Source organism: Onychostoma macrolepis, chromosome 13 (assembly GCF_012432095.1).
Source record: "Onychostoma macrolepis isolate SWU-2019 chromosome 13, ASM1243209v1, whole genome shotgun sequence".
NCBI classification, from domain to species: domain Eukaryota; kingdom Metazoa; phylum Chordata; class Actinopteri; order Cypriniformes; family Cyprinidae; genus Onychostoma; species Onychostoma macrolepis.
In genome coordinates this window covers 6,121,526-6,145,079 of record NC_081167.1, presented here as the reverse complement: position 1 = coordinate 6,145,079, position 23,554 = coordinate 6,121,526, and the positions used below count along the sequence as shown (strand labels likewise).

Genomic DNA, 23,554 nt, shown 5'->3' with positions numbered 1-23,554 from the left:
CATGTGGTGAATTTGGCCAATCGTGAAACAGCTGTGTGTTCATCAGCGCTCCCGCAGTCGCTCTGGAGAAACTGCGCGAGCTGAGTCAGCCGGCTGCTCTCGAAACGCTCTCGCGGTACTTTGATGCCACACGTGACAGTGTCGTGGCGTCGGCGCCGGTTCAATCGGACAAATTTTCTAACCGGCATGCACTTCAAGTCAGCCGCCGATCGGTTTTCATGGCGCCGCATGAAGTCGAACACACCTATTGCCTCTGTAATATGGTTTTGAAGGTGGGGCCTGCCCTCCAAGCACCTCTTCATATGTGGCACGACCAGCTCCTTGATGAATAGCTGTCATGCATTGGTCACACCACCCATATAATCAGGGTGTTGCTTAGTGAAGTTGGTGTAGTCCAGGGGTGGTCAGCATCTGTCCTGCAGAGTTTTGCTTCAACATTGATTAAAAACTCACCTGCCTCTAGCTTTCCAGTAACCCTTAGACCTTGATGAGCTTGTTCAGGTGTGTTTGATTAGGGCTGTAGCTGAACTCTGCAGGACCGATATTGGCCGCCCCTGGTGTAGGCACTGAGGGAGGTAACATCCAGCACATTGTACCACTGCAACATAGGCCACCTCCGTGTTCTCCACTGACATGAGTAGGTGCAAACCATTTTTACTCAACCTTTTGGATTGGATCTGAGTTTGCTCTTCAGAAAACTCATCAGACAAGCTTTCAATGTCATCACAGAGTCTTCTTCATCTAGGAGAGCTGGATTTACACCCACAACTCCAGACTGACTCCTTCACCTGAGTTCTGATTGCACGCACCTGTTCAGAATCTGCACCCTCATCAAGACTGCTTCAAAAGCACACACCTCACTTCACTCCAGTGTCCAGTCTCGTTTGGACGAAGTGGACTCCTCGTGCTACTCCAGCAAAGGTTTGAGATCCTTACTTTCCTTGTGTACTTACCTCCTGTGAGCCACTCCAACATCTGTCTCCTCCTTTGTCTGTGAGGGACCAGCTCTGTTGTATACTCCAGTGAGGTGTGTGCTATCATCCACCCAGCTGCCATTAATTCCACGAACTCCTATAAGAGCAAGAATCCATATTACAAACCCCAATTAACCCATGATTTGATCCATTGAACTGTTTACTCGCCTGCCATTCTCCATTCTACCTCTGTCGCCATAAATAAACATCTACTGTTGATTCTAATCTTAAGAGTCATTTTTGATGTAGTAACACAAAACCTAGGAAAAAAACTAAATATTAATTTGTGGTCATTGTAAAAAGATATTTTGAATATTCATGGAATATATAGATCAGGGAATATTAAATGCTGAAATAAACTGATTTCAAAAGATAAAAAAAAAAAAAAAAGCCCAGCGATGCATGACATAACATAGGAAATGAATATGGGTCATTTTAGACTCATGTTGTGCATTAGAAGGGGTTTTCATAGCGTGTGCATCAAAGGGTAAAAAAAAAAAAAAACTGTAAGTAAGCACACAATGTAATTTTATCCCACAATTATTACTTACAATATAGCAGTTTTGAATTTCATAATTATTTACCAAAGCATAATTTCATCATCATTGTTTCATTTATATCAATTACTTTTTATCTAATATTTTTAATGTTTTGCTTTCTTCTGGTGTTACTGTGCATGGTTTATCAGAAAAATAATAATAGGCTAATAATAATAACTTGCCTAAAATGGGTTGCAAATGCAATTTCATTTTGACTTTAAGAATACTGGCTGCAAAGAGATGCTGATCTCTGATCCGACACAAATCAACATGCTTTTACTCTGCTCAGCCAATAAATCATCATTCATATGCATTTCTCATATCTAAGCGTGTATTCTTAGCGCATTTCATCACCGGATGTGGGAGGAAACCACAGGAGTTCTCTTGCGTCTTTCAAAGCATTTCAACACACACAACCTCTTTCAGTTCAGTTTGAGGAAGGATTGAGTTCTTTGTTCTTATTGATTTCGGTGGTCTCTACAAAGTTGGATATTTATAGAAGCAAACCCTCAACATCTACATGCACTTGTAATTATTTGGACCTAACAAAATTGACAAATATTCTAAGTTTTGCAGCATCTTTAAGGAACATCATATTGCGCTCAATCAGTAATCAGCAGTTGATTGACTTCACCTGTGTTCCTGTCTAAGGCCTTTGAGAGTCCATGTAGGAAACAGTACTTTAGACCAATGGGAATTGTGCCTGCTCTCTGGAGGACTGCAGCACATGGCTGGTGGTTGAAGTGTTGCTGAACAGGAAGTTGCTGAGTAGAATTGAGAAAATGTCAACAGACATGAGGGTCTCTTATCAGAGTCTAGTCTTGCTTTTTTTAGCAGGCTTCTGCTCACTCGGTAAGACATTTCCACTAGCTTTTCTTTTAATTCAAATTTAATTGTTTTTTTGTAGATAAAGATGTTTCCTTTTGTATTTTCTTGTAAGGCTGTACTACACGGTCACTTAAATGGCTAAACTATAATCTATCAATTCGAGTGGTTCAGAGTTGGCTGTTCATTTGCTGTCTATGTGGAAACCTGTTTACATTTTTCTTCTTGGACTTCAGAGAAAATTCCAGTGCACACATTCATCAGCAGACCGATCCCAGGAGCTCTGCAGAACGTCAGTAAGAATGACACTGGGGTGAAGGAGGCCGTCCTGACTGGAACCTACTCCTTTAATAACAAATCCAACGATGCTTTCCTGTTCAAAGCATCAGCTGTTGATGACGCAAAGAGACAGGTATAACTCAAGATACCCATACGTCTCACTATGTGTGTGTATACATGTGTAATCTGGTCTCTGCTCCGCTTTAGATAGTCAAAGGCGTCCGCTATGTTCTGGAAGTGGAGCTCTCACGGACCGTGTGCAGGAAGAGGTACAGCACTGATGACCTCAACAACTGTCCCTTCCAGACAGACCGTCTGTTACAGCAGGTATGAGTGCTTCTGTATAGAGCTAGAGAAGTTAAAATGGCTTTCTGCTTCTAAAGTAAAGCCAAAATAAGTGTTCTGATTTGTGTATGTTGCATAAAGATCTTAAAGATTTCCCACACAAAGAGCAATTTCTAGTCTGTTAAATATTTTTGAGTGGTGCATAAGAAGAGGCACACAGAGATCAATTGTAGTAATGCAGTGAGATTTGTTTGCACAAGGAGTCTGACAACAGTCTGTCTGGAATAACATGAAGAAACCGAACAAACTGTGAGAGACTAAACCCAGAAGAACTGTGGCAACGTCTGCAAGATGCTTCAAGGAACCTTCCTGCAAAGCTACACTACTGTTATGTTTTAGGCACTACAAAAATGCTGCAAAATGAGGACGCTGTCATAAATAGATTTTCTTTATCTATTAACGAAACTAAATCACATTTGGTGTGACCATCCTTTGCGTTTTAAAGCAGCTTTTGCCCTCGGTGCACTTGCGCATAGTTTTTCAGGGAGCTTTGCAGGTAGTTTTCTTGAAGCGTCTTGGAGATGTTGCCACAGTTCTTCTGGATTGAGTCTGTCTCAGTTTGTTTCTTCATGTCCTTCCAGACAGACCGGATCATGATCAGATCCGATCTCCGTATGGAGCACTGACTGCTGTCAGACAAAATCTCACTGGATTATTACAATGACAAAGTGAATGTTTGGAAATGTAAACTGATATTTCCTACTGACACACTACAGCAAAACCTAGAAATAACTGACTTTAAGTTACTTTTTTAGTTGGTGAAAATGCTAATGGCTTAAGACTCCACAAATATTTAGCTTTTAATGTTGCAAATTTTACCATTTTTAACCACAAATCAGTGGTCCAGGAAATGTCAAGAATTGCATAAATACTGTAGATTAAATAACTTAAAGTACACGACTGCCTTTAAATTTAAATGCTTAAGCTGTGTGTCTAACCTTGCAGACTTTTTTTTTTTTTTTACAGGAATAGTCAGTGTTGTTCGACTTAATACGAGTAGTTGAAAATGTCTCCCCGTTAGCTCCGCAGCTTAAAGGCTCCCCACATCATGACATCTTCCTCCATGATTCGCTGATAGAGATGCATTCAGTATCGTATTTCTCACTAGATCTTCAAAGACCTTGCTCTGGAGCATCACCATGCAACGCGTGTTTTATCGTGATTCATCTCCACTTAACTCTGAATCAAACCTCCCATATTCTGACAAAAACCTTATTCTGTCTTTGATGTCTGAGGCAATGGCTTGTTTAGGGGAACATCTACTTAATTCTTACTAATTTCCTTATCCGTAATCTGTGGTTAAGATAATTAAAAGCTTAGTAGCAAATCATCATATTAGAATGATTTCTGAAGGATCGTGTGATGCTGAAGACTGGAGTAATGATGCTGAAAATTCAGCTTTGCATCACTTTCCAAATTCCCAGGTTTTTTTATGACCATGTGAAATGTGTATCAAGAAAATGACATCAAGATTCTTGAGGACAAATAAACTGTATTAACAAACTGTCTTTTGAAGTTGTAAATCAACACCATTACTTTTTTTTTTTTTTTTCTTCTAGACATTCTTCTGTCACTTTGACGTCTGGTCCGTTCCATGGATGAAGCCGATTTCAACTACATATTTTAAATGTCGTACAAATGATCTATTCTGAAATCTGTTTTTCACTTGAAATGTCATGCTAATTTAATGCCAAACTGAATGTGAAAATAAAGTAAGGCGCAGTGATTGGATATCATGTACAGTGACCTTCAGTTCATCAGATGCTGAGCTTGTGTTGACTAAGTGTAAATTATTCAGTGATGTTCAGAAGCAGCTTTATGCACCTACAGTCGATCAGGGGCCATCACTTCAATCTCTCAGCTTCCTGGCCTCTTTTCCTTTGAGCCACAGATCTTTGAGCAAACTGACCATAGAAAGACACCAGCACTGATCAAACACACATCTATCGGGTTTGTGTGAACAGATTTATTGATTCTTTTTTGACTACTCATTTACTATGTGTTTTTGGATGTGTATGACGTACTTGTCCTAGATTCATAACTCCATATGGCCATTATAGGTGTGTACAAGCATCCAATGGGACAGAGGCTCTCAACCGGATTTGTTTCAGAAGCCAGATTTGGTGTGGACATGAAGCAGTGATCATACAAAGGTCCTTAAAATAAAAAGTTAACTGCTTTTATATTACAGCAGTCATCGATGTACATTTGAAATGGTTAGAATATATATATTTTAATGTTTGGTAAAACAACATTAGTCTGAACTTCAGTTTAAGCATTAGTATGTGACACCATTCAAATGTTTATCCACAACAAATTAGTTTGAGATCAAACAACCGACAAGTTCAAGACACAAGATCTTACTTTTATCAGAAGTTTTAATTCAGTGCAACTTACGCCGACTCCATGCCCAGTTCATGGCCATCAAACCCACAACTTTGGTGTTAACATTGTTGTATTGTTTAAACGACAGAAAATGTACTCACCCCTCAGGCTATCCAAGATGTAGATGAGTTTTGAAGTCATTTAGCATGAGATCACTTGCTCACCAACGGATCCTCTGCAGTGAATGGGTGCCGTCAGACAGCTGTTAAAACATATAATCCACACCAGTTAATGTCTTGTGAAGTGAAAAGCTGCATGTTTGTAAGAAACAAATCCATCAAGGCATTGCTTCTAGCCAAAATACCAATCCATAACGCTTCCTCCAAGTCCATCTCCTGCTGTCCTCTCACATTAAATTACACCCACATGTTTGTTTAAAACGGTTTAGGACTATTTTTGTTTGTCGCAGCTTTGTCTGTGCAGATTTCTCTTCTGATTTAGACGTCTTTTTCACTGGAGAAAACAATATTATGGGTCAACGGATACTTCAGCGAGAAGCAACGATTTGAAGTTTGAACGTCTCGATGGATTTGCTTCTTACAAACAGTTTTTCACTTCCCAAAACATTAATTTACTGGAGTCGTGTGGATTATTGTGTTGTTTTCATCAGCTCTCAATCTGACGGCACCCATTCACTGCAAAGGATCCATTGACGAGCAAGTAATGTAATGCTACATTTCTCCAGATCTGATGAAGAAACAAACTCATCTACAACATTGATGTCCTGAGGGTGAGTACATTTTCTGTAAATTAATCCAATTTTTTTTTTTTGTTTGCTTTCCCAACTACGCAAGATTAATTGATTAATTTAATTTATTATTTCCATTTAGCACTGTTCTTTTCCCCTCGCTGTTGTCCCATAAAGTGGGCCACAATCCACCAGTTGAGAACCACTGCTACTGTATATGACATTATTGCTGATAATTCTAATAGACATCATATAAATATGGAAAACACACAGATACTTGGGTAAAGGTGTGGTAAATACTATAAAGCCAGCAGCATTTATATAATTTCAGCAACATATACAAATAATTATGATGACACATGAGAACAAAATTAACACTTTCAACAACTCAATTAAAAATAAACCAAAACATTCAAACATTTTCAAAGCCAGAGATAATTATAGCTGTGTGTTTCAGGAGATTCATTTTATAATGAAGTGAAAATACCCTTTCACTTCCCCCAAACAGCATCTCTATGCTGCCACCCACAGAAATTATTATTGTTTTTACCAGTCGTCTTGTTTCGTATCACAGCACCTTTAAAAACAAACTGTTGGCAGCTCTATTTTTAGAGCCAGACGACATTCGCTGCAAATAAAACAAGCACAGAAACTGCATAATTTCTGTGACAAGGGGGAGAAACAAAAATAGTAATGGCACATCTTTTGATTTAAAAAACAGCCTGCCAGAGAGCTTATTATGCACCGCGCATCTCTAAAAAAAGAAAGTCGCCCACATGGGTTAATGGAACAAAAAGACAGGCGTCTGTCAGAGCTAAATGAAGAGAATGGTGATCAAATGAAGGGACTGTGTTTGTTCAGTGTTGACTGTAATATGGAAGATGTTAATAAGTGTTCTTGTTGATGTTTGCCAATGTTAATTGCTTCGAAATCTGTTAGTTTGGAAGCCAGGGTGAAATGACTCGAGTAGAGCATCTGTTAGGCTCGTGACGTGTTTCACACTTTGCTCAGATCCAGCTTGCACAGATACGGCGAGCGGAAGGAGCCCAGGTACAGGTGGCCGTTGTACTCGTGTGCCTCGCTGATGTAGGCCGCCACCATGCCGTGTGGGTCGTGGAAGCTGCGCACACACGTCCCTCCGTCCTGCAGCTCCACCACCAGACTGTAGCGCGGCACGAACTTCAACAGAGTATCTTGACTGAAGAGCTGAAAACACACAAAACGTGGAGAAGCACATTCATTTTAGAAATATATATGCAGTAGAAATGTGTAAAAACAGCTGGATGGAGTGCAACAAAATGACAAAACGTGAGAGATCATTTTTATGAACTATTTAATTTATTGTTTTAAATGTCTGTTTGTCAATTTGAAATGTGATTTATTTTACTGTTACATTTAACCCAAACAACTCAAACAACTATTGCATGAATGTCAATTTAAAAAAGTTATGTATATTTTATTTCACGGTTACGTTTAACTAGGGCTGGACGATATGGCCAAAATTGACATCATGGTATATTTCTTAATTTCGGTCGATACGATATAATTCCGATATCGATATGAACACTATTAAAAAAAGCCTCATAAAAACTGCCAAGAATGCCCACAACAGATGTCTGTATCTACAAACTTATGAAAAATGAATTTGCCAAGTCTATGAACTCCTCCTATAAAACTATATAATATTTTAGGGGGGGAAAAAAAACAGCACAAATAAATTAATGTTCACCTTTTATTTGTATTTAGCCTTCATACAAACAAGAAATGTGAAATCACTGTCAAATAAACATCTCAGACTCACCTTATTAATATTAATATATTTAACTTCAAACAGTAGGCTAACATACACTACCAGTCAAAGGTTTTTGAACAGTAAGATTTTAGTTTTTTAAAGAATTCTCTTCTGCTCACCAAGCCTGCATTTATTTGATCATAAATACAGCAAAAACAGTAACATTTTGAAATATTTACCATTTAAAATAACTGTTTTCGATTTGAAAATATTTTAAAATGCAAGTTATTCCTGTGATTTCAAAGCTGAATTTTTAGCATCATTTCTCCAGTCACATGATCCTTCAGAAATCATTCTAATATTCTGATTTGCTGCTCAGAAAACATTTATTATTATGTTGAAAACAGCGGAGTAGAATCTGATTCTCTGCCAGTAGGGGGCGCTTTGAGAGCACTTTCCCCAGTAACGCCTGTAATCTAAACAGCTCCGCTCATGAACGCTACTTTATCAGAAAAAATGAAAATGCCATCAAAACTATTCTGAAGACAGTATGTTCTCTTCAGAGATACATTCATATAAATCACCTGCTTTTTGAAATGTGCAGTGCTCATGTTTATTCAAAGAAGTCAAACGCCACAAATAAATCAATGTATGGGAAACACTGGTAATGTATATCAAAATATCGGAAATGTGTTTAAAAATCATATCACCGTTATTGAAAAAAATTATATCGCGATAAATATTGATATTGAATTATTGTCCAGCCCTACGTTTAACTACATTTTAAAACATTAAAGTGAAAAAAAAAAAAAACAATGACTGTATAAATGTCTATTTGTATTTTTGAAATGTGATTTATTTTAGTATTATATTAAATTCAATTTAAACAACTGAAAAACATTGACTGTATAAACTGTCACTTTGAAAAGGGATGTATGTGTTATTTTACTGTTATGTTAAACTACATTTTAACTCATTTAAATAAACATTGACTGTACATTTATTAGTCTATTTTGAAAGTTATTAATTTTGTTGATACATTTAACTGCATTTTAAATATAATTGAAATAAACAGCTATAAATGTCTATTTATTTGTCCATTTGAAGTGATTTATTTATTATTTTCCCGTTAGATTTATGTATTATTTGATCTTGGTGTAATTTATTATTCTACTGGTCTAAACATTTAACTACATTTTCAAACAATTTAAATACACAGCTATACATGTCTATTTATTTGTCTTTTTGAAATGTGATTTATTTTACTGTTACATTTAACTCAATTTAAACAATTTCAATAAATATCCATTTTTGTCTTTTGCTGTTACATTTAATCCGATTTTAAACAATTTAAATAAACATCTATTGTATAAATGTCTATTTATTCGTCTATTTAAGGTGATTTATTTGTTATTTTACTGTTACATTTAAAAAAATAGTAAAATATTTAAATAAAAAGCTATAAATATTTTATAGATTTAAATATAATTTGTCATTTGAAAAGTTGGTAACACTTTACAATAAGGTTCATTAGTTAACTACATTAGTTAACATTATCTAATAATAAACTGAACTTATACAGCGTTTATGAATCTTTGTTAATATTAATTTCAACATTTACTAATACATTATTAAAATCTTGTTAACATTAGTTAATGCACTGTGAACTGACATGAACTAACAATGAACATCTGTATTTGTATTAACTAATGTTAGCGAAGATTAGTAAATACGTATTGCTCATGGTTAGTTCATGTTAGTTAATACATTAACTAATGTTTAACTAATGAACCTTATTGTAAAGTGTTACCGAAAAGTTTTGAAAAATTAGAAAAATAAATACCTTAAATATGAGCTTCTTTAACCAGGGTCTTTGAGACAGGAAGTCAAGCATGGAGAAGCCAGGGTTGGGTCGCACAGCGGACATGGCAACCCAGTATCCACCTGAAGAACTGCGCCGAATGTTGTCAGGAAATCCCGGGAGGTTGTCTATAAATGTATCCATACCTCCTTTATTGAGACCAGACACATGAACTCTGTGAACAGAAAGCAAATATTCAATACGCAGCAGTGACAAACTAATATATCAGCTAAACTCATAAATCAGTCTGTGCTTGGTTTTTTGAGACGATCAACATTGGAGTTATTTGCAACGTAACAATTTTGGTTCCAATTCATCAGCAACCCTCAGTTAATCTATGAGAAGAGCCAGAGTCAACATAAAACTCCTGATTTAACCAGACCATCCCAGATGAGCACGGGCTTACAGTACATTAATATTAAAGCTTCTGCGGCACTGAGACCATTCTTGCTTTAGTATGATAAACATGCTATGCATCTCTCCACACGGGAAGCTTAATGATGGAGCCTGTTGCCTTGGCAACTGCATGCACTCATCATGTATCCAGGTAAGGAGAATGGCCTGTGCCTCAAGCAGACATGAGGCATCAAGAGCAGTGAATGAGCACCACGTAATTCAAGAATTCAGCTGTGAGAGGCGATAAAGAAGTGACGGGAAAACTGATAACAAATCAGCCCAAAAGCAGGGACAGAAAGTTTCAAATTACACTGGATGATCAGAGTTTACTGATGCACAGAACAGCAATTTATCAGTCAGATTTGTATTAGAAAGCAAACATGAGCATCTCTTGCCTTGAGGGATGGAAATGCACTAGTGTTCAAAAGTTTGGGGGGATTTTTTGATGTTTGTGAAAAAAAAAAAACCCGTCTCTTATGCTCCCCAAGGCTGCATTTATTTGATTAAAAATACAGTAAAATCAGTAATGTCGAGAACTATTATTAAAATTTAAATAACTGTTTCCTATTTGAATAAATTGTAAAATGTAATTTATTCCTGTGATGCAAAGCTGAATTTTCAGCATCATTACTCCAGTCTTCGGTGTCACATGATCCTTCAGAAATCATTTTAATATGACGATTTGCTGATCAAGAAATTTTTTATTATTATTATTATCAATGTTTAAAACAGTTGTACTGCTCATTCATATTTTTGTGGAAGCCATGATAAACTACCATTCAAAAGTTTGGAGTAAGTGATTAAAAAACAAAAATAAATTAATTTATTCCACAATTTTTTCAATTCTACAAGGATACATTAAATTGATCAAAAGTGACAGTATAGACATTTATAATGTTAGAAAAAAATCTAAGTTCCCAAAAATTATAACGCAGTTTTCAACTGCTGAACTGGACACTTCAATTGTTTTCAACATTGATAATAATAAAATATGTTTCTTGAAATTTCTTAAATAGAAAACGTTTCTTTTAAATTGTAATAACATTTCTGTTTTTACTGTATTTTTTGACCAAATGAATAGTTCTGGGATAATAACATCCTATATTTTGAGTAAAATTATAAAAAAGAAACAATATACAAGTCTCTGAACAATCAACGACCAAAGTAACCAAATGTAAACAGTTCAGTGAACATCACCTCCTTATTCTGGCCATTGTGGTTTCAGCCACCAGAACAGACTCCTCATCAGGGAAGAGCTGGATGCCGTTTGGAAACCTCAGGTTCTCCATCATCACAGTCACTTCCTTAGTCTCTAGATCATACTCAAGAACACTGAAACAACCAAATGAACAACATCAGTTCCCTATGAAAACAATCAGTGATTCATGCAATGCACAATTTTCCAAATAATAAAGCTGTAAAGTGCAAAACCCCGTGAAAATCAGATGTGCCAGTGCATTTTTCATGTCCCAGTTACCGTCCATCTGCCGTGGCTTCCATGATCAGGTGCATGAAGTCTCTGCGCTGCCATCTGCTGCTGGAGTCAGTGAAGTACAGCTTTTTCCCATCCTGAGTTACATCCAGATCATTGACAAAGCCCAGACGGCGACCACCGACCATCTTCCCTGTGCTCAACAGAGATTTTACCTCACCTAACAACCAAAACGAGACAGAGCATTGTTTTTGTTTTGTTTTTTGGAGAAAGACAAATGTGGACACTATGAACTATTTGTTGGATGACTGGTGTGGAGATGTCTCAATTGCTCCAATTGTGTTCCATTGGGAAAAAAAGAAAAAACACATACAGGTTTTGGAAAAACATGCAGGTGAATGAATAATGACAGAATTTGTATTTTTGAATGCATTATTCCTTTAAATGAGTAGTGACTTTTTAAAGCAGAATATGTGGATTCCCTTGTCTTACCTGTGACAGGATTGACCTCAAACAGTCCCAAATAGGCATCAGCTACAAACAAGGTGCCGTTGGGCCCCACACGGATTCCCAGAGGACGTCCACAAGTGTGTTCATACTCTCGAGAGCCTTTGAATCAGGAAACAAGTCACTTGATGGACATCCAACACTAATGATAATAGCACTTGATATTGAAATTATTTGAATTAATTACAATAAATCAACATAGGGCAATTGCTACATACATCTACGGTTGTTAAATAACTATGTGACTGACAGAACAAAATGCTTGAGCTAGTCAACCATTAAAATTCTAAGCACATTTTATGTTTGTTTTCACTGTGTCAGCAGTTTTCAACACAGCCATGCTAAAGGTACATATACACTGCATAAAATGCCTGTCCTACTGTCATAAAACTATACTCTATACTTTCATAAAACATTCAAACATCTCCATGCAGAGCTTTAATATGTTACATTACATTAATGCACGTCCGCTTTACATGCACTAATGTAATGCGCTTGTATGTGAGTGGAAAATATTAAATGAGACAAAACGTGAATAAATACAATAATAGTATATACAAAATATATGAATAAATTATATACAAATGAAATAAAAATAAAGATTTAAATAAGCAATGGCTAATAAAAATAAAAATAAAAATATTTTAATTATAATTTTTATTTTATATGCGCACACCAGACACCAGTCATAATTCATATGGTGGTCATAATTTCAACATATATAAATACATATAAAACAAGTATCTGAAAATGGTAAAAATGACCACCAACAAAGTAATATCTATAAATAAAAAAATGTTCCAACAATATCATTTGTTAGATTTACATGTTTTCTTTTACAAACGCTAATGTTACAGTTTCCTAAAAGTTACAAAGATGGCTCATGGCTTGTGCAACAAAACCATGGACCCGGGCATTTCAAACACCAAGGTCACTCATGTTGAAATCCCACATTACAAAGCGTTTAAGGAAATAATCCAGTATTTCTGGTTTTCTTACCACATGGTGGCTTGCCAAGTGTTGCTAATACGTGAAAGTTCCCTCCCTCGATTTTGACGATCTTTCCATCAGCCGTCCCAGTGTAGAAAACATCTGCAAAGCAAGAATGACTCAGAAACATTACATGCTGTCATTAATGCATACCATATATAAATATTTTTATTATTTATATTTAGTTATTACATTTTCTAAACTCTTGTTTTTTAAAGATTTTTATATCTTAAGACCTTCATACTTCCTTATATATTGTCCAAGTGTCCAAGCACGCAATACAAAAATACCTAATCAATCACACAGTCCTAGTCAACTCAACTTTCATCTAGTTTGGCCTGTACGACTGCAGTGCGCACACTGCCAAACAGCTGGGACAAACTGGGTGAAAGGTCACGCTTTGACTGCACTGCATTGTAAATACTGACCTCCAATGTTAGCAAGAGATTCTGGGCCGATAAGCCGCTCCTCAAACAGCCGCTCTGCCTGTCTGAGTTTTAGGTTGGGCTCGTAACAGCCAGTCATCAGAGGTGGTTCACTGAGACTAATTTTTAAACACAAGAGGGGAAAAAACAAAGAAAGATATTAGTCAAGTCTCATGTTCAGCTGTTTGCGCTGAAATGAATGGCGTTCTTACGGGAGAAGACTGCAGGAGATGAAATGCCCTACATATCAACTGCAGAGGCATCAATTATTAACTATTGTCAGAACTAAAAGAGAAATGAGAAAGCAGTGTGCAGGGACTCGGCTTAAGCTGAATATTTATATTGGATTTTGTCAAGAACATTGTGGCAGCAGATCAGATCAGAAGAACCAAAATGAATAAATTCTGATCGGATGGAAAAGAATTATTAAAGAGGTTTTCCATCAGCATTAAAGAAATGGTTCATGCAAATATGAAAATTGTGTCTTCATTTCCTCTCACTCATATCATTCCTTTCTGTCTTCTGTGAAACACAAAAGAAGATCTTAAGCAGAAAAAAAACCCCAAAGCAAATGCAGTCCATACAACTCATGCACCATATTCTACGTCTTCTAAAGTCCTCTGTCTTGTGCGAAGAACAGACAATTATTTGTAATGTCAATTAAATTATTTTTTTGAGTAACACCATCTTTTCAAACCAGCATACTAGGTTTAATTTCATTTATAATCAACTACCTCTAGTCTAAAAACTGTTTTCTGTAATTGAAATAAATCTGAAATAAAGTATTAATATTAATATTAGACAAAAAAACTTCAACAGCAACAACAAAAAATTAAAATTAGGATCAATAAGCTTAACTTATTTAGTACTTGTATATTAACATTGGACAAACCACTTCAACAGCAACAAAAAATGTAAATAAACATTAGGACCAATAAGCTTAACTTATTTAGAACTTTATTACTAAAGTAGTACTAAAATGACAATGTGAAACTGAAAAAAAAGTATATTTCTGAACAGTTTTGAAAAGGAGATTTTTATAACTGAAAACATAAAAATGAAGGTTAATTCAAAATAAAATTAATACTATAATAGTTCATAAATAATACTAAAATAGTTAAGGCATAGGGGAACACAATAGTGCACAAATCACATGGACTACGTTTAAGGTAGTCAGTGTAAATCACCATGAACTTTAGTAAGGTGGAAAGCAGAAGCTTGAATATTCTGCCTAAGGTCCTTTTTCTAAATAATAAAATATCACAATTATTAAAAGATAACATTTTTGGAAAAAAAAAAAACTGAACTTTAACCATTAAAACTGATCATGTAGTCTAAAAGGAGGAGGTTTTTTACAATAAAAGCAATATACCTTCTGAAATATAGCTTCTTTTGCACTGCAACATTTCCAGCTTGGCAACAGAATTTTACAGGAAGTTATTTTTGGTGTTTTGTAATAAGACATACAACCGGCATTCAGCAATAAACACTGAGCAGGACCAGTGACTATAACTCACGGTATCTGAGGAACGCCGCATGACACAATGTCCCAACTGTATTTCTCCATGCAACTCCTCATACATCATTACATGCACATTCAGGCTTATTGCTGCATGAGTAATATCCTATTGTACATGCTTTACTCCACAAATTAATAATTTAGTCATTTCTTTCTGAGTAGAGCAAAGTGCAACTGGAACATATACACTCCCCATAAATATTTACATGAGTTTTCAAAGCCTGACACATTTTATAACCTTAAATTTCCAGTGTTTTTTTATGAGCAAGGAAACCCTGAATATCTGAAATACTGCGTGTGTTTTCCATTTCAAGCCAGTGCATGGTCAAGGTGTAGATGTTTATGAGAGCAGAAAGCTCACCTGAACGCCTCTGGTTGAACGGGAGACTCCAGCAGGAAAATGACCACCAGCAGTGGGAAGAACAGGAAAGCTACTAATGTCAGTAACGTCACACGAAACACCTTCCCACTGTAAGTGCTGAAACACACAAACAACAACATGCAAGTCAGGTATATTCATTTGCAGAGAACACATTTTACACAATTTAAATTGAATAAAGTTAAAAGTGAACGTGACCCTGGAGCACAAAACCAGTCTTAAGTCGCTGGGGTATATTTGTAGCAATAGCCAACACTACATTGTATGGGCCAAAATTATCAATTTTTCTTTTATGCCTAAAAATCATTAGGATATTAAGTAAATATCATGTTCCATGAAGATACGTTGTAAATTTCCTACCGTAAATATATCAAAACTTAATTGTTGATTAGTATTGCATTGCTAAGAACTTAATCTGGACAACTTTAAAGGCGATTTTCTCAATATTTTGATTTTTTTGCACCCTCAGAATCCAGTTTTTCAAATAGTTGTATCTCAGCAAAATATTGTCCGATCCTAACAAAACCATACATAAATGGAAAGCTTATTTATTCAGCGTTCAGATGGTTTTGTGGTCCAGGGTCACATATGGATGTTTTCAGAAGCTGTCTTACCTTGTGGTTTTATACTGTGGTTCGTGGGTTTCATCTGTAATTATTTGAGGTCTGTTCAACCTCCTGAACCGCAGTCCCTCGGACTCATTCATTCTGCTGTTGTTGTGGTTCTCTCTTTCTTCGCTTTCACAGCTACGTTCAGTAAAACACAAGGCAAAATAAACGCTGGTCCAACAAACGACGCATTTATTCACTAAGTTGCAACCCAAAGCCAGCGCAGTTCATAACGTGCGCGAGTCTCGAGCTACAGCAGTGACGTGTGAACGGAGAAACGTTGAGAACCGTTCAGACTCAAGCTCGGATCGTTTTTCAAATTAAAAGTCTTGCGCAAAATGTTTTAGCACGTAAAACGACTAAAATAGCTTAACTTGCTTAATTTGGTGCTAATAAACGAACAAGTAAGTAAACGCAAACATTTAAGGAAAACTACATCGCATTATATGTAAGCAATAAGGTACTCGAGGCCGTACTGTATCTTGAATAAATCACGTGATTTATTCACAATACAGCACGGCCTCGAGTACCTTATTGCTTTTATAAAACGATTACCACACAATAAAAGAAAATATTAAAACCAAAAATGTAGGTATTGAAATGTTACTTTTTTGAAGCAAGTTCGTTAAATGCTGTCCTTCCGCGATTACCGATTAGCGAGGACTCAACAAGAGCCGAATGAGCCGTTTCAACCAACTGTCGAAGTTTGCCGAATATTACCGAGGACTCAACAAGAACCGAATGAGCCGTTTCAACCAACTGTCGAAGTTTGCCGAATATTACCGAGGACTCAACAAGAACCGAATGAGCCGTTTCAACCAACTGTCGAAGTTTGCCGAATATTACCGAGGACTCAACAAGAGCCGAATGAGCCGTTTCAACCAACTGTCGAAGTTTGCCGAATATTACCGAGGACTCAACAAGAACCGAATGAGTCGTTTGCCGAGGATGACCGAAGTTTCTGATGAGTGAGTTGATGATAATGTGCAAGCCTGAGGCGCGTACTGGAAATATGCTTATTATGACTGTTATTTTATTAAAACCTGCAAAAAACTTTCTGTCCAGTGATGTAAATACATTTTACAATAGTTTATTGTGCGTGCATATTATATTTAAAGTTGTTTTTAAGCGAAATCAAGGAGTTTATAAGACTTTTATTTTTATTTTTATTTGATCCGCGAATGAAACTGTGACCACAAACACCACAACTTAAGACTAGTGAATTATATGGCAATAATCAGCAATACAGTATATGCTTTCACACAAATAACTTTATTTTTTGAATGTTTCAATATGTGTTGACACAAATGACTTATTTAAATTTTTCATTGATACAACATGGCACTGAATTGTTAGAAAATAAATGTTTAGAGACGTTATTGCTTGATAACGTCAGGAACCGATGAATCGGCATTTTGAACCGGTTCAATGAGCCGATCTGTCCGAGAAGAATCGGTTCGCGGAAATGAATTGGACTTTGCATCACTAGAGTAAACTGATGGACATATGGACATACAGACTCATACCTGAAACAGAAAACTAATAAATACAGTAATATTCCCTCCTCACTTCGGAAACTAGGCTTCCACACAGACGCTCACTCACACACATCAACACATCTCCGCATGAGAAGCGTTAAAGATGAAAGATGCAACATAACGCCAGCAGGGGTCCCTCATACTTTATAAAATAAATAACAAACAGTTAATTCTGCCGAAATACATAACCCACGGAACAGCTAATGCTATTTTTGAGTGCATATGTTGCTAAGGGTGTTGCTCAGTGATACACAGAAGCGTTGGGTGAAGCGTCATAGCCGTGCTAAACACAGCTGCTGACCAATCAGAATCGAGGAATGGAACTAACCGTCTTATATGATAAAAACGGCTGAATCAAGAAATTAAAAGCAAAACATGAACGTTATGATGTGCTTATAGTTAAACACATCAAAGCCCGTAAGTGTCGCTTTACTGGAACAAAACTCCTAAAAGCACAAAAAATATTCTAACAACAAGCAATCTTGTAATACATAAATAATTCATAAAACTCATCGGGTTTTTATTTATTTATTTATTTTTACTTTGGTGTTGTTGCTCAGTCAGCTTCACTTTTTTGTTTGTGCACTTTAGTTTTTGTTGTCCTGTCACCTTTATGTAAATCTTCGGGAATACATTTTTGTTCAAAGGACCTTGAACTTTGCATTTCGTTTGGATGTTTTGCCTTTGCTTTTTGTATTTTTCTACGCACTCAATTATAAATATATTATTTTTATTTTACTTAATTGGCGCAGAATTGTTTTCATATTTTAAAACGTATCAGGATATTGTTATTGACTTTTGTACTGTTTGTACATTTGTGCTTTATTTTAAGAAATGTACTCTATTCTAGTTGTTCTACGACTCCTTTATGAGTTAAACTGATAAATCAATATTTTGAATATTAAAAATTATTACATTTTTAATTATAATTTTGACTTTAATTATGAAAATACACTTTTATATCGTTGTACGGTTTCTGTCTTCACACTGCTGGTTAATGCTGGCACAAGCTCCCCCTGGATTCTGGACTGAGAGGTGTATGCGGATCCTCCGATGGCTGTTTTTAACACTGAAAACATTCGTGCTGCAGTTTGGATTGCCCTCAAGAGGCTTGATCTCAATGGTTGGTCTAATTTGTATAATAATCTGTCTGAACTGCAGTTAGTTAAACAGCGGTCAGCTGGTTAACTGCGGGGTAGCATCCTGGGGTTGCCATGGCAACGTGAACAGATTTGCTGTAGAATCTCTGTCGTTTGCCTTTTTGTAACCATCTTTGTTTTTACAATTAGAAAAATATCCTAGATTACTGAAAAGTAATTAGCTTTGCCTTTTGGCTACTGTTCTAAAATCAGTTGTGATGGATAGAGAGCAACAGGTGCATCTGACAGCACAAGGCAGTTCCTGGTATTGTTTTGACTATGGCTTTGAATTTTTTGCTGACATGCAAATCACATGCAAATGTAAAAATGTGTTGTGAGTGCTGACATAAGCAGTTATTTTACAGATAACAGGGTCATAGCTCTCCGGGAGGTTCACATTCCAAGTGGAGCCCAAGTAACCAGCATAAGACAAGTGCGTTTGTGACTAGTTCATGGGTTTGATGTTGAGATTTAATATAGGCTATGTATTAAATGAGTATCGTCTCTCCTTACAGATACTAGCTCATTCTTTCAGGCTTGACACTTCTCAGACAATTCTTAAGGTATTTTGCGTAACCTTCCTGTGGTGTTTAAAACCTTCATTATCTGTTCCACATGTATATAAAATGGAATAATTTTGAAATCAATTTGCAGATTCGAAACAATCGAGGATGCCTAATTCCATTAAATTCCTGCATGCCACCAAACAGCAAGCAAATGTAAGTAAGTCTATTTAAACAACCTTCCTTAGTGTTAAAGGTCTAAATTCTGTTCATGTAAGAGTGTCAGCTTTAGACAACAACGACAATCGAAAGGAATTTGCAGCATCTGAAATTTCCTTTCTTTTATTATGGGCCAATATTTGGTCCCTAGAATGAATATTAGGGACTTTTTATTTATTTATTACATTTATGATAGCATATTTATTTTGGTGTGTCACCATCTTATATCAAATACCTGAATTAAGGAATATTTTAAATAAATGGCTGACATACTGCATTTTTGACTTTTGGTTAAATGTATAGTTCCCCCAAAAATGAAAATTTGCTGAAAATGTACGCACCCTCAGGCCATTCAAAATGTAGATTAGTTTGTTTCTTCATCAGATTTAAAGAAAGTTAGCATTACATCACTTGCTCACCAATGGATCCTCTAGACTGCCGTGAATGGGTGCCGTCAGAATGAGAGTCCAAACAGCTGATAAAAACACCACAATAATCCGCAACTAATCCACACCAGTCCAGTCCATCAGTTAACGTCTTGTGAAGTGAAAAGCTTGTAAGAAACAAATCCATCAAGATGTTTTAACATTTGCTTCTGGCCAAATTGCTTCAGGTCCATAATCCATAATTAACGCTTCCTTCAGTGGAAAAGTCCATCTCCTGTTGTCTTCTCATTTCAAAATCCACAACATATTTGTTTAGGACTGTTTTCACTTGTAAACGATGCTTGATATTTGCATACCTCATAAAAGACCACTTTTTCGCAGGAGGAAGCATTAATTATGGATGGTATTTTGGCCAGAAGCAACAGTTTAAAGTTAAAATGCCTTAATGCTGTATTTGTTTCTTAGAAAAACACAGCTTTTCGCTTCACAAGATGTTAACTGATGGACTGGTGTGGATTACTGTGATGTTTTTATCAGCTGTTTGGACTCTCGTTCTGACGGCACCCATTCACTGCAGAGCATCCGTTGGTGAGCAAGTGATGCAATGCTTCATTCATACAAATCTGATCTGACGAAGAAACAAACTTTGTTTGTGAATATTCAGAAAATTTTCATTTTTGGGTGAACTGTTCCTTTAATGTCTGCCCTTGGTCATTTCTTTCTGTTTATTATGTTATCCTTTCTTAGTCATATTTTCAGGATTGACTACTTATGTGTTCATTTGTTCGTGTTCTTTGTACCCAGGCCGTACGTCCTTGAAGTGGCCAAAAACTACCAGCACGGTATGACAACTTGTGGGCTTTTTTTCTCAAGCTTTATTACATTAACGCTAAATAACATCAGTTTTTCTTATGAATACAGTCAATCCAAGACCCAGAAGTATTCCCATGACTGTTATTAATAAAACCCTGAAGTCGAGGCTACTGAGCATCGTGAAAAGGGTGAGACGTTTGACTCAGTCCACTAAAACGGCTCTTTTAAATGTAAAACAAATTCGCAGTTTCAAACTACCTCGATGACAAAGTGTGAACATTGCTCTCTTGTGTCTGCTCTTATTTCAGATCGAAAGATTAGAAGAACTGTTTCCTCAAATCAAGCTAAAACACCGTGAAAGGTTGACAAAGGTGAACTTCTGATCTGATGCTAAATTTAACAGTCTTCCTTCCTGCTTTGATGTTTTTCCTGTTGAAACAGAATGTTGCTCATTCATTTTTAAGTATAAGAGGCTTTAGTTACGTCACAGATGAAGCATGATTTGCTGCTTGCGATTATAGGCCTAGGCAGAGAGCATTTATACACTACAGACATACATTTCTGTAAGTCATCAGGAAGATAGACTGTACATTTTATATACAAATATATGCTAATAAAGACTCCAACAAAACTCGAATTAAATCATGGTAAATAATTTCATGACTTTTATTGCAGGATATTGAGTTACTGAATCAAAAGCTGGTATTTCTTCACAAACGAATGCAGGTAAAATGTTATTCCTCATTTGTAGCTGTGTGACTATTATCGAGATGTCAAAATAATCATTACTAAACTAATCTATATCAACAATGCAATCTATTTCACATAGGTGTCAGTTATAAGGGAATGTCATGTGATTATTATTCGCCATAATAATGTAATCTCAGTGTCTGTTCGTTTCAGATGGCTGAGTCGTATTGCTGGGAGGGCACGTTGAGAAGAGCTCCACTGTGGTGAATGATGCTCACGGTTCAGGAAGTCTGGTTGAACTGTTGCCTTTCACCGACTAACATGACCAATAACATCTTAGAGAGTAGAATCAGGCTGTTCAGTTTTTGTTTTGTATCTAATCTGAATGACCTTTCTGGAGCTGTATAAATGACTCAATAAATCATGCATTCTGTGTAGTCAGATTTAAAATGCATGAATGTGATTTCATTATATATGTGACCCTGGAGCACAAAACCAGTCTTAAGTCGCTGGGGTATATTTATAGCAATAGACAAAAATACATTGTATGGGTCAAAATGATTGATTTTTCTTTTATGCCAAAAATCATTAGGATATTAAGTAAAGATCATGTTCCATGAAGATATTTTGTAAATTTCCTACCGTAAATATATCAAAACTTAATTTTTGATTTGTAATATGCATTGCTAAGAACTTCATTTGGACAACTTTAAAGGCGATTTTCTCAATATTTAGATTTTTTTTCATCCTCAAATTCCATATTGTATCTCGGCCAAATGTTGTCCTATCGTAACAAACCATACATTAATGGAAAGCTTATTTATTCATTTTATTTTGAAAAATTGACCCTTATGACTGGTTTTGTGGTCCAGGGTCACATGTCATCTACAGATAAATGCTGCATGAGATTTTCTCAGAATATACTTCACTTTTCAGAGCCATTTTTGCAAAACCTTTTATCCAGTTGGTGTTTTAGTGATTTTTAGTGGATGTATGAAATCAGTTCTCCTCAGATTCACGCAAGTGTCACGCAGCAGAGTTATCCCAGGTGTAGAGAATCACTTTAACTATCAACATGATCCATTAACACTTCATAATCCATTCAAGATGTAGATGAGTTTGATTTACAGATTTGGAGAAATGTAGCATTACATCACTTGCTCACCAATGGATCCTCTGCAGTGAATGGGTGCCAAACAGTTGATAAAAACATCACAATTCATGGAAAGATGGCAAAATTGAAAGGTATTGAACATATAAAAACAGAGAAAATATGTGATTAATATCTGTAAAATAAGTAAATTACCCAACATTGTTTGTCACAGAGTTGCAAAAATGACAACACCTTTGTAAAGTTCTAGTACTTAGTATGTCCTCCATATCTTAAAGTATATTGCTGACCTTTCTCGGTGTACAAGTTCATGACAAATCATCACATCTATCTTGTTTAACTCCTGGATGACAACCTCCTTAAATGCCCTGGTCTTTAATGGGGAGTGTTGCTCAACAGAATCCCCCACAGGTGCTCAGGAGTGTTAAGATTGGGTGAAATGCATGTCCACTAAAGGATTTTCTCCCATGCGAGAATGCATAGTCATTATCATGTTGAAAAAGTGCCAAACAATGCAGGGAATGAGGAGAGGGTAGCATCTTGTTTCAAGTTTGTGTATGACAATTCATGAGAGAGCTGATAAAGCTAAACTCCCTCACACATCCCTACAGAAGAGCTTTACTACCACTGAACTTCACTGTGGGAACCAGGCATTTCTCATTGTACTCATCCACTAGCAACACCAGAACATTTTAGATGCTGTAGATCTGAAATGATTTACTTGATTATGAACTGCCAGAGGTCCATATTTTGTAAATAAGGGCTTTTGAAAAGGCTAAATGAGTTTATTGTGCTTAAGGTAGTTCCAGTGTGGACATACCATGCATTTCACTTCTGCATGTTGAGTCTTACTGTTGTGAGATGAAACTCACTCTTTAATAGCTTTTGCAGGCTCTGAGATGCTTGCTTAGTATTCATCCTGCTTAATTCTCAGAGAAAAAAAATTACTCAAGAAATGAAAGCTTAAAGGCCTGATTATACTAAGGGACCTTATTAAAATTAAATTTAGTCATTTAGCAGACGCTTTTATCCAAAGCGACTTACAAATGGGGACAATGGAAGCAATCAAAACCAACAAAAGAGTAATGATATGCAAGTGCTATAACAAGTCTCAGTTACCCTAACGCAGTACACGTAGCAAGTTTTTTTTATTTTTTTCTTAATTATATAATAAAAACAAACAGATAGAATAGAAAAACAATAGAGTAAGCTAGTGTTAGAAGCCTTTTTTTGCTTTTGTTAATTGTATAATAAATAAAAAGCAAATAGAA

At 36.1% G+C, this 23,554-nt stretch overlaps 3 protein-coding genes across 6 annotated transcripts; 2 read left to right on the top strand and 1 right to left on the bottom strand.

The window, feature by feature from the left end:
• Window positions 1-700: 700 nt before the first annotated feature.
• Window positions 701-4,693, top strand: LOC131552556 (cystatin-F). The gene is made up of 5 exons (XM_058796408.1): window positions 701-921; window positions 2,165-2,365; window positions 2,575-2,750; window positions 2,825-2,944; window positions 4,522-4,693. The coding sequence occupies exons 2-5, from the start codon at window positions 2,296-2,298 to the stop codon at window positions 4,612-4,614; spliced, it is 459 nt and encodes a 152-aa protein (XP_058652391.1). The 5' UTR covers window positions 701-921; window positions 2,165-2,295; the 3' UTR covers window positions 4,615-4,693.
• Window positions 4,694-4,908: 215 nt separating this feature from the next.
• On the bottom strand, window positions 4,909-16,181 carry apmap (adipocyte plasma membrane associated protein). 2 transcript variants are annotated; one of them, XM_058796407.1, is made up of 9 exons: window positions 15,891-16,181; window positions 15,259-15,375; window positions 13,382-13,497; window positions 12,963-13,055; window positions 11,949-12,065; window positions 11,502-11,649; window positions 11,222-11,356; window positions 9,611-9,803; window positions 4,909-7,241 (listed from the first exon to the last, which is right to left on the bottom strand). In XM_058796407.1, the coding sequence occupies exons 1-9, from the start codon at window positions 15,980-15,982 to the stop codon at window positions 7,032-7,034; spliced, it is 1,221 nt and encodes a 406-aa protein (XP_058652390.1). In that variant the 5' UTR covers window positions 15,983-16,181; the 3' UTR covers window positions 4,909-7,031. The 2 variants fall into 2 exon arrangements, with proteins under 2 accessions (XP_058652390.1, XP_058652389.1); XM_058796406.1 differs by having other exon boundaries at window positions 11,502-11,676; window positions 15,891-16,179.
• Window positions 16,182-17,379: 1,198 nt separating this feature from the next.
• Window positions 17,380-21,848, top strand: si:zfos-1056e6.1 (uncharacterized protein LOC107988029 homolog). Of its 3 annotated transcripts, none has more exons than XM_058796327.1 (9): window positions 17,380-17,839; window positions 18,433-18,545; window positions 19,077-19,124; window positions 19,216-19,280; window positions 20,474-20,511; window positions 20,591-20,670; window positions 20,791-20,853; window positions 21,158-21,208; window positions 21,386-21,834. In XM_058796327.1, the coding sequence occupies exons 2-9, from the start codon at window positions 18,462-18,464 to the stop codon at window positions 21,437-21,439; spliced, it is 483 nt and encodes a 160-aa protein (XP_058652310.1). In that variant the 5' UTR covers window positions 17,380-17,839; window positions 18,433-18,461; the 3' UTR covers window positions 21,440-21,834. The 3 variants fall into 3 exon arrangements, with proteins under 3 accessions (XP_058652310.1, XP_058652308.1, XP_058652309.1); XM_058796326.1 differs by lacking the exon at window positions 17,380-17,839 and adding an exon at window positions 18,927-18,994 and having other exon boundaries at window positions 18,307-18,545; window positions 21,386-21,820; XM_058796325.1 differs by lacking the exon at window positions 17,380-17,839 and having other exon boundaries at window positions 18,295-18,545; window positions 21,386-21,848.
• The last annotated feature ends 1,706 nt before the right edge of the window (window positions 21,849-23,554 follow it).

Bases quoted from the DNA above. Each gene is read 5' to 3' on its own strand.
- LOC131552556 (XM_058796408.1), top strand. From the start codon at position 2,296: ATGTCAACAGACATGAGGGTCTCTTATCAGAGTCTAGTCTTGCTTTTT. The intron at 2,366-2,574 runs GTAAGACATTTC...CTTGGACTTCAG, and splicing joins AGCAGGCTTCTGCTCACTCG to AGAAAATTCCAGTGCACACA. The intron at 2,751-2,824 runs GTATAACTCAAG...GCTCCGCTTTAG, and splicing joins TTGATGACGCAAAGAGACAG to ATAGTCAAAGGCGTCCGCTA.
- apmap (XM_058796406.1), bottom strand. From the start codon at position 15,982: ATGAATGAGTCCGAGGGACTGCGGTTCAGGAGGTTGAACAGACCTCAA. The intron at 11,677-11,948 runs GTAAGACAAGGG...TTTGGTTGTTAG, and splicing joins TGAGGTCAATCCTGTCACAG to GTGAGGTAAAATCTCTGTTG. The intron at 9,804-11,221 runs GTGATGTTCACT...TTCTGTTCACAG, and splicing joins ACAATGGCCAGAATAAGGAG to AGTTCATGTGTCTGGTCTCA.
- si:zfos-1056e6.1 (XM_058796325.1), top strand. From the start codon at position 18,366: ATGAAAATACACTTTTATATCGTTGTACGGTTTCTGTCTTCACACTGC. The intron at 19,281-20,473 runs GTAAGTAAGTCT...CTTTGTACCCAG, and splicing joins CCACCAAACAGCAAGCAAAT to GCCGTACGTCCTTGAAGTGG. The intron at 20,854-21,157 runs GTGAACTTCTGA...CTTTTATTGCAG, and splicing joins ACCGTGAAAGGTTGACAAAG to GATATTGAGTTACTGAATCA.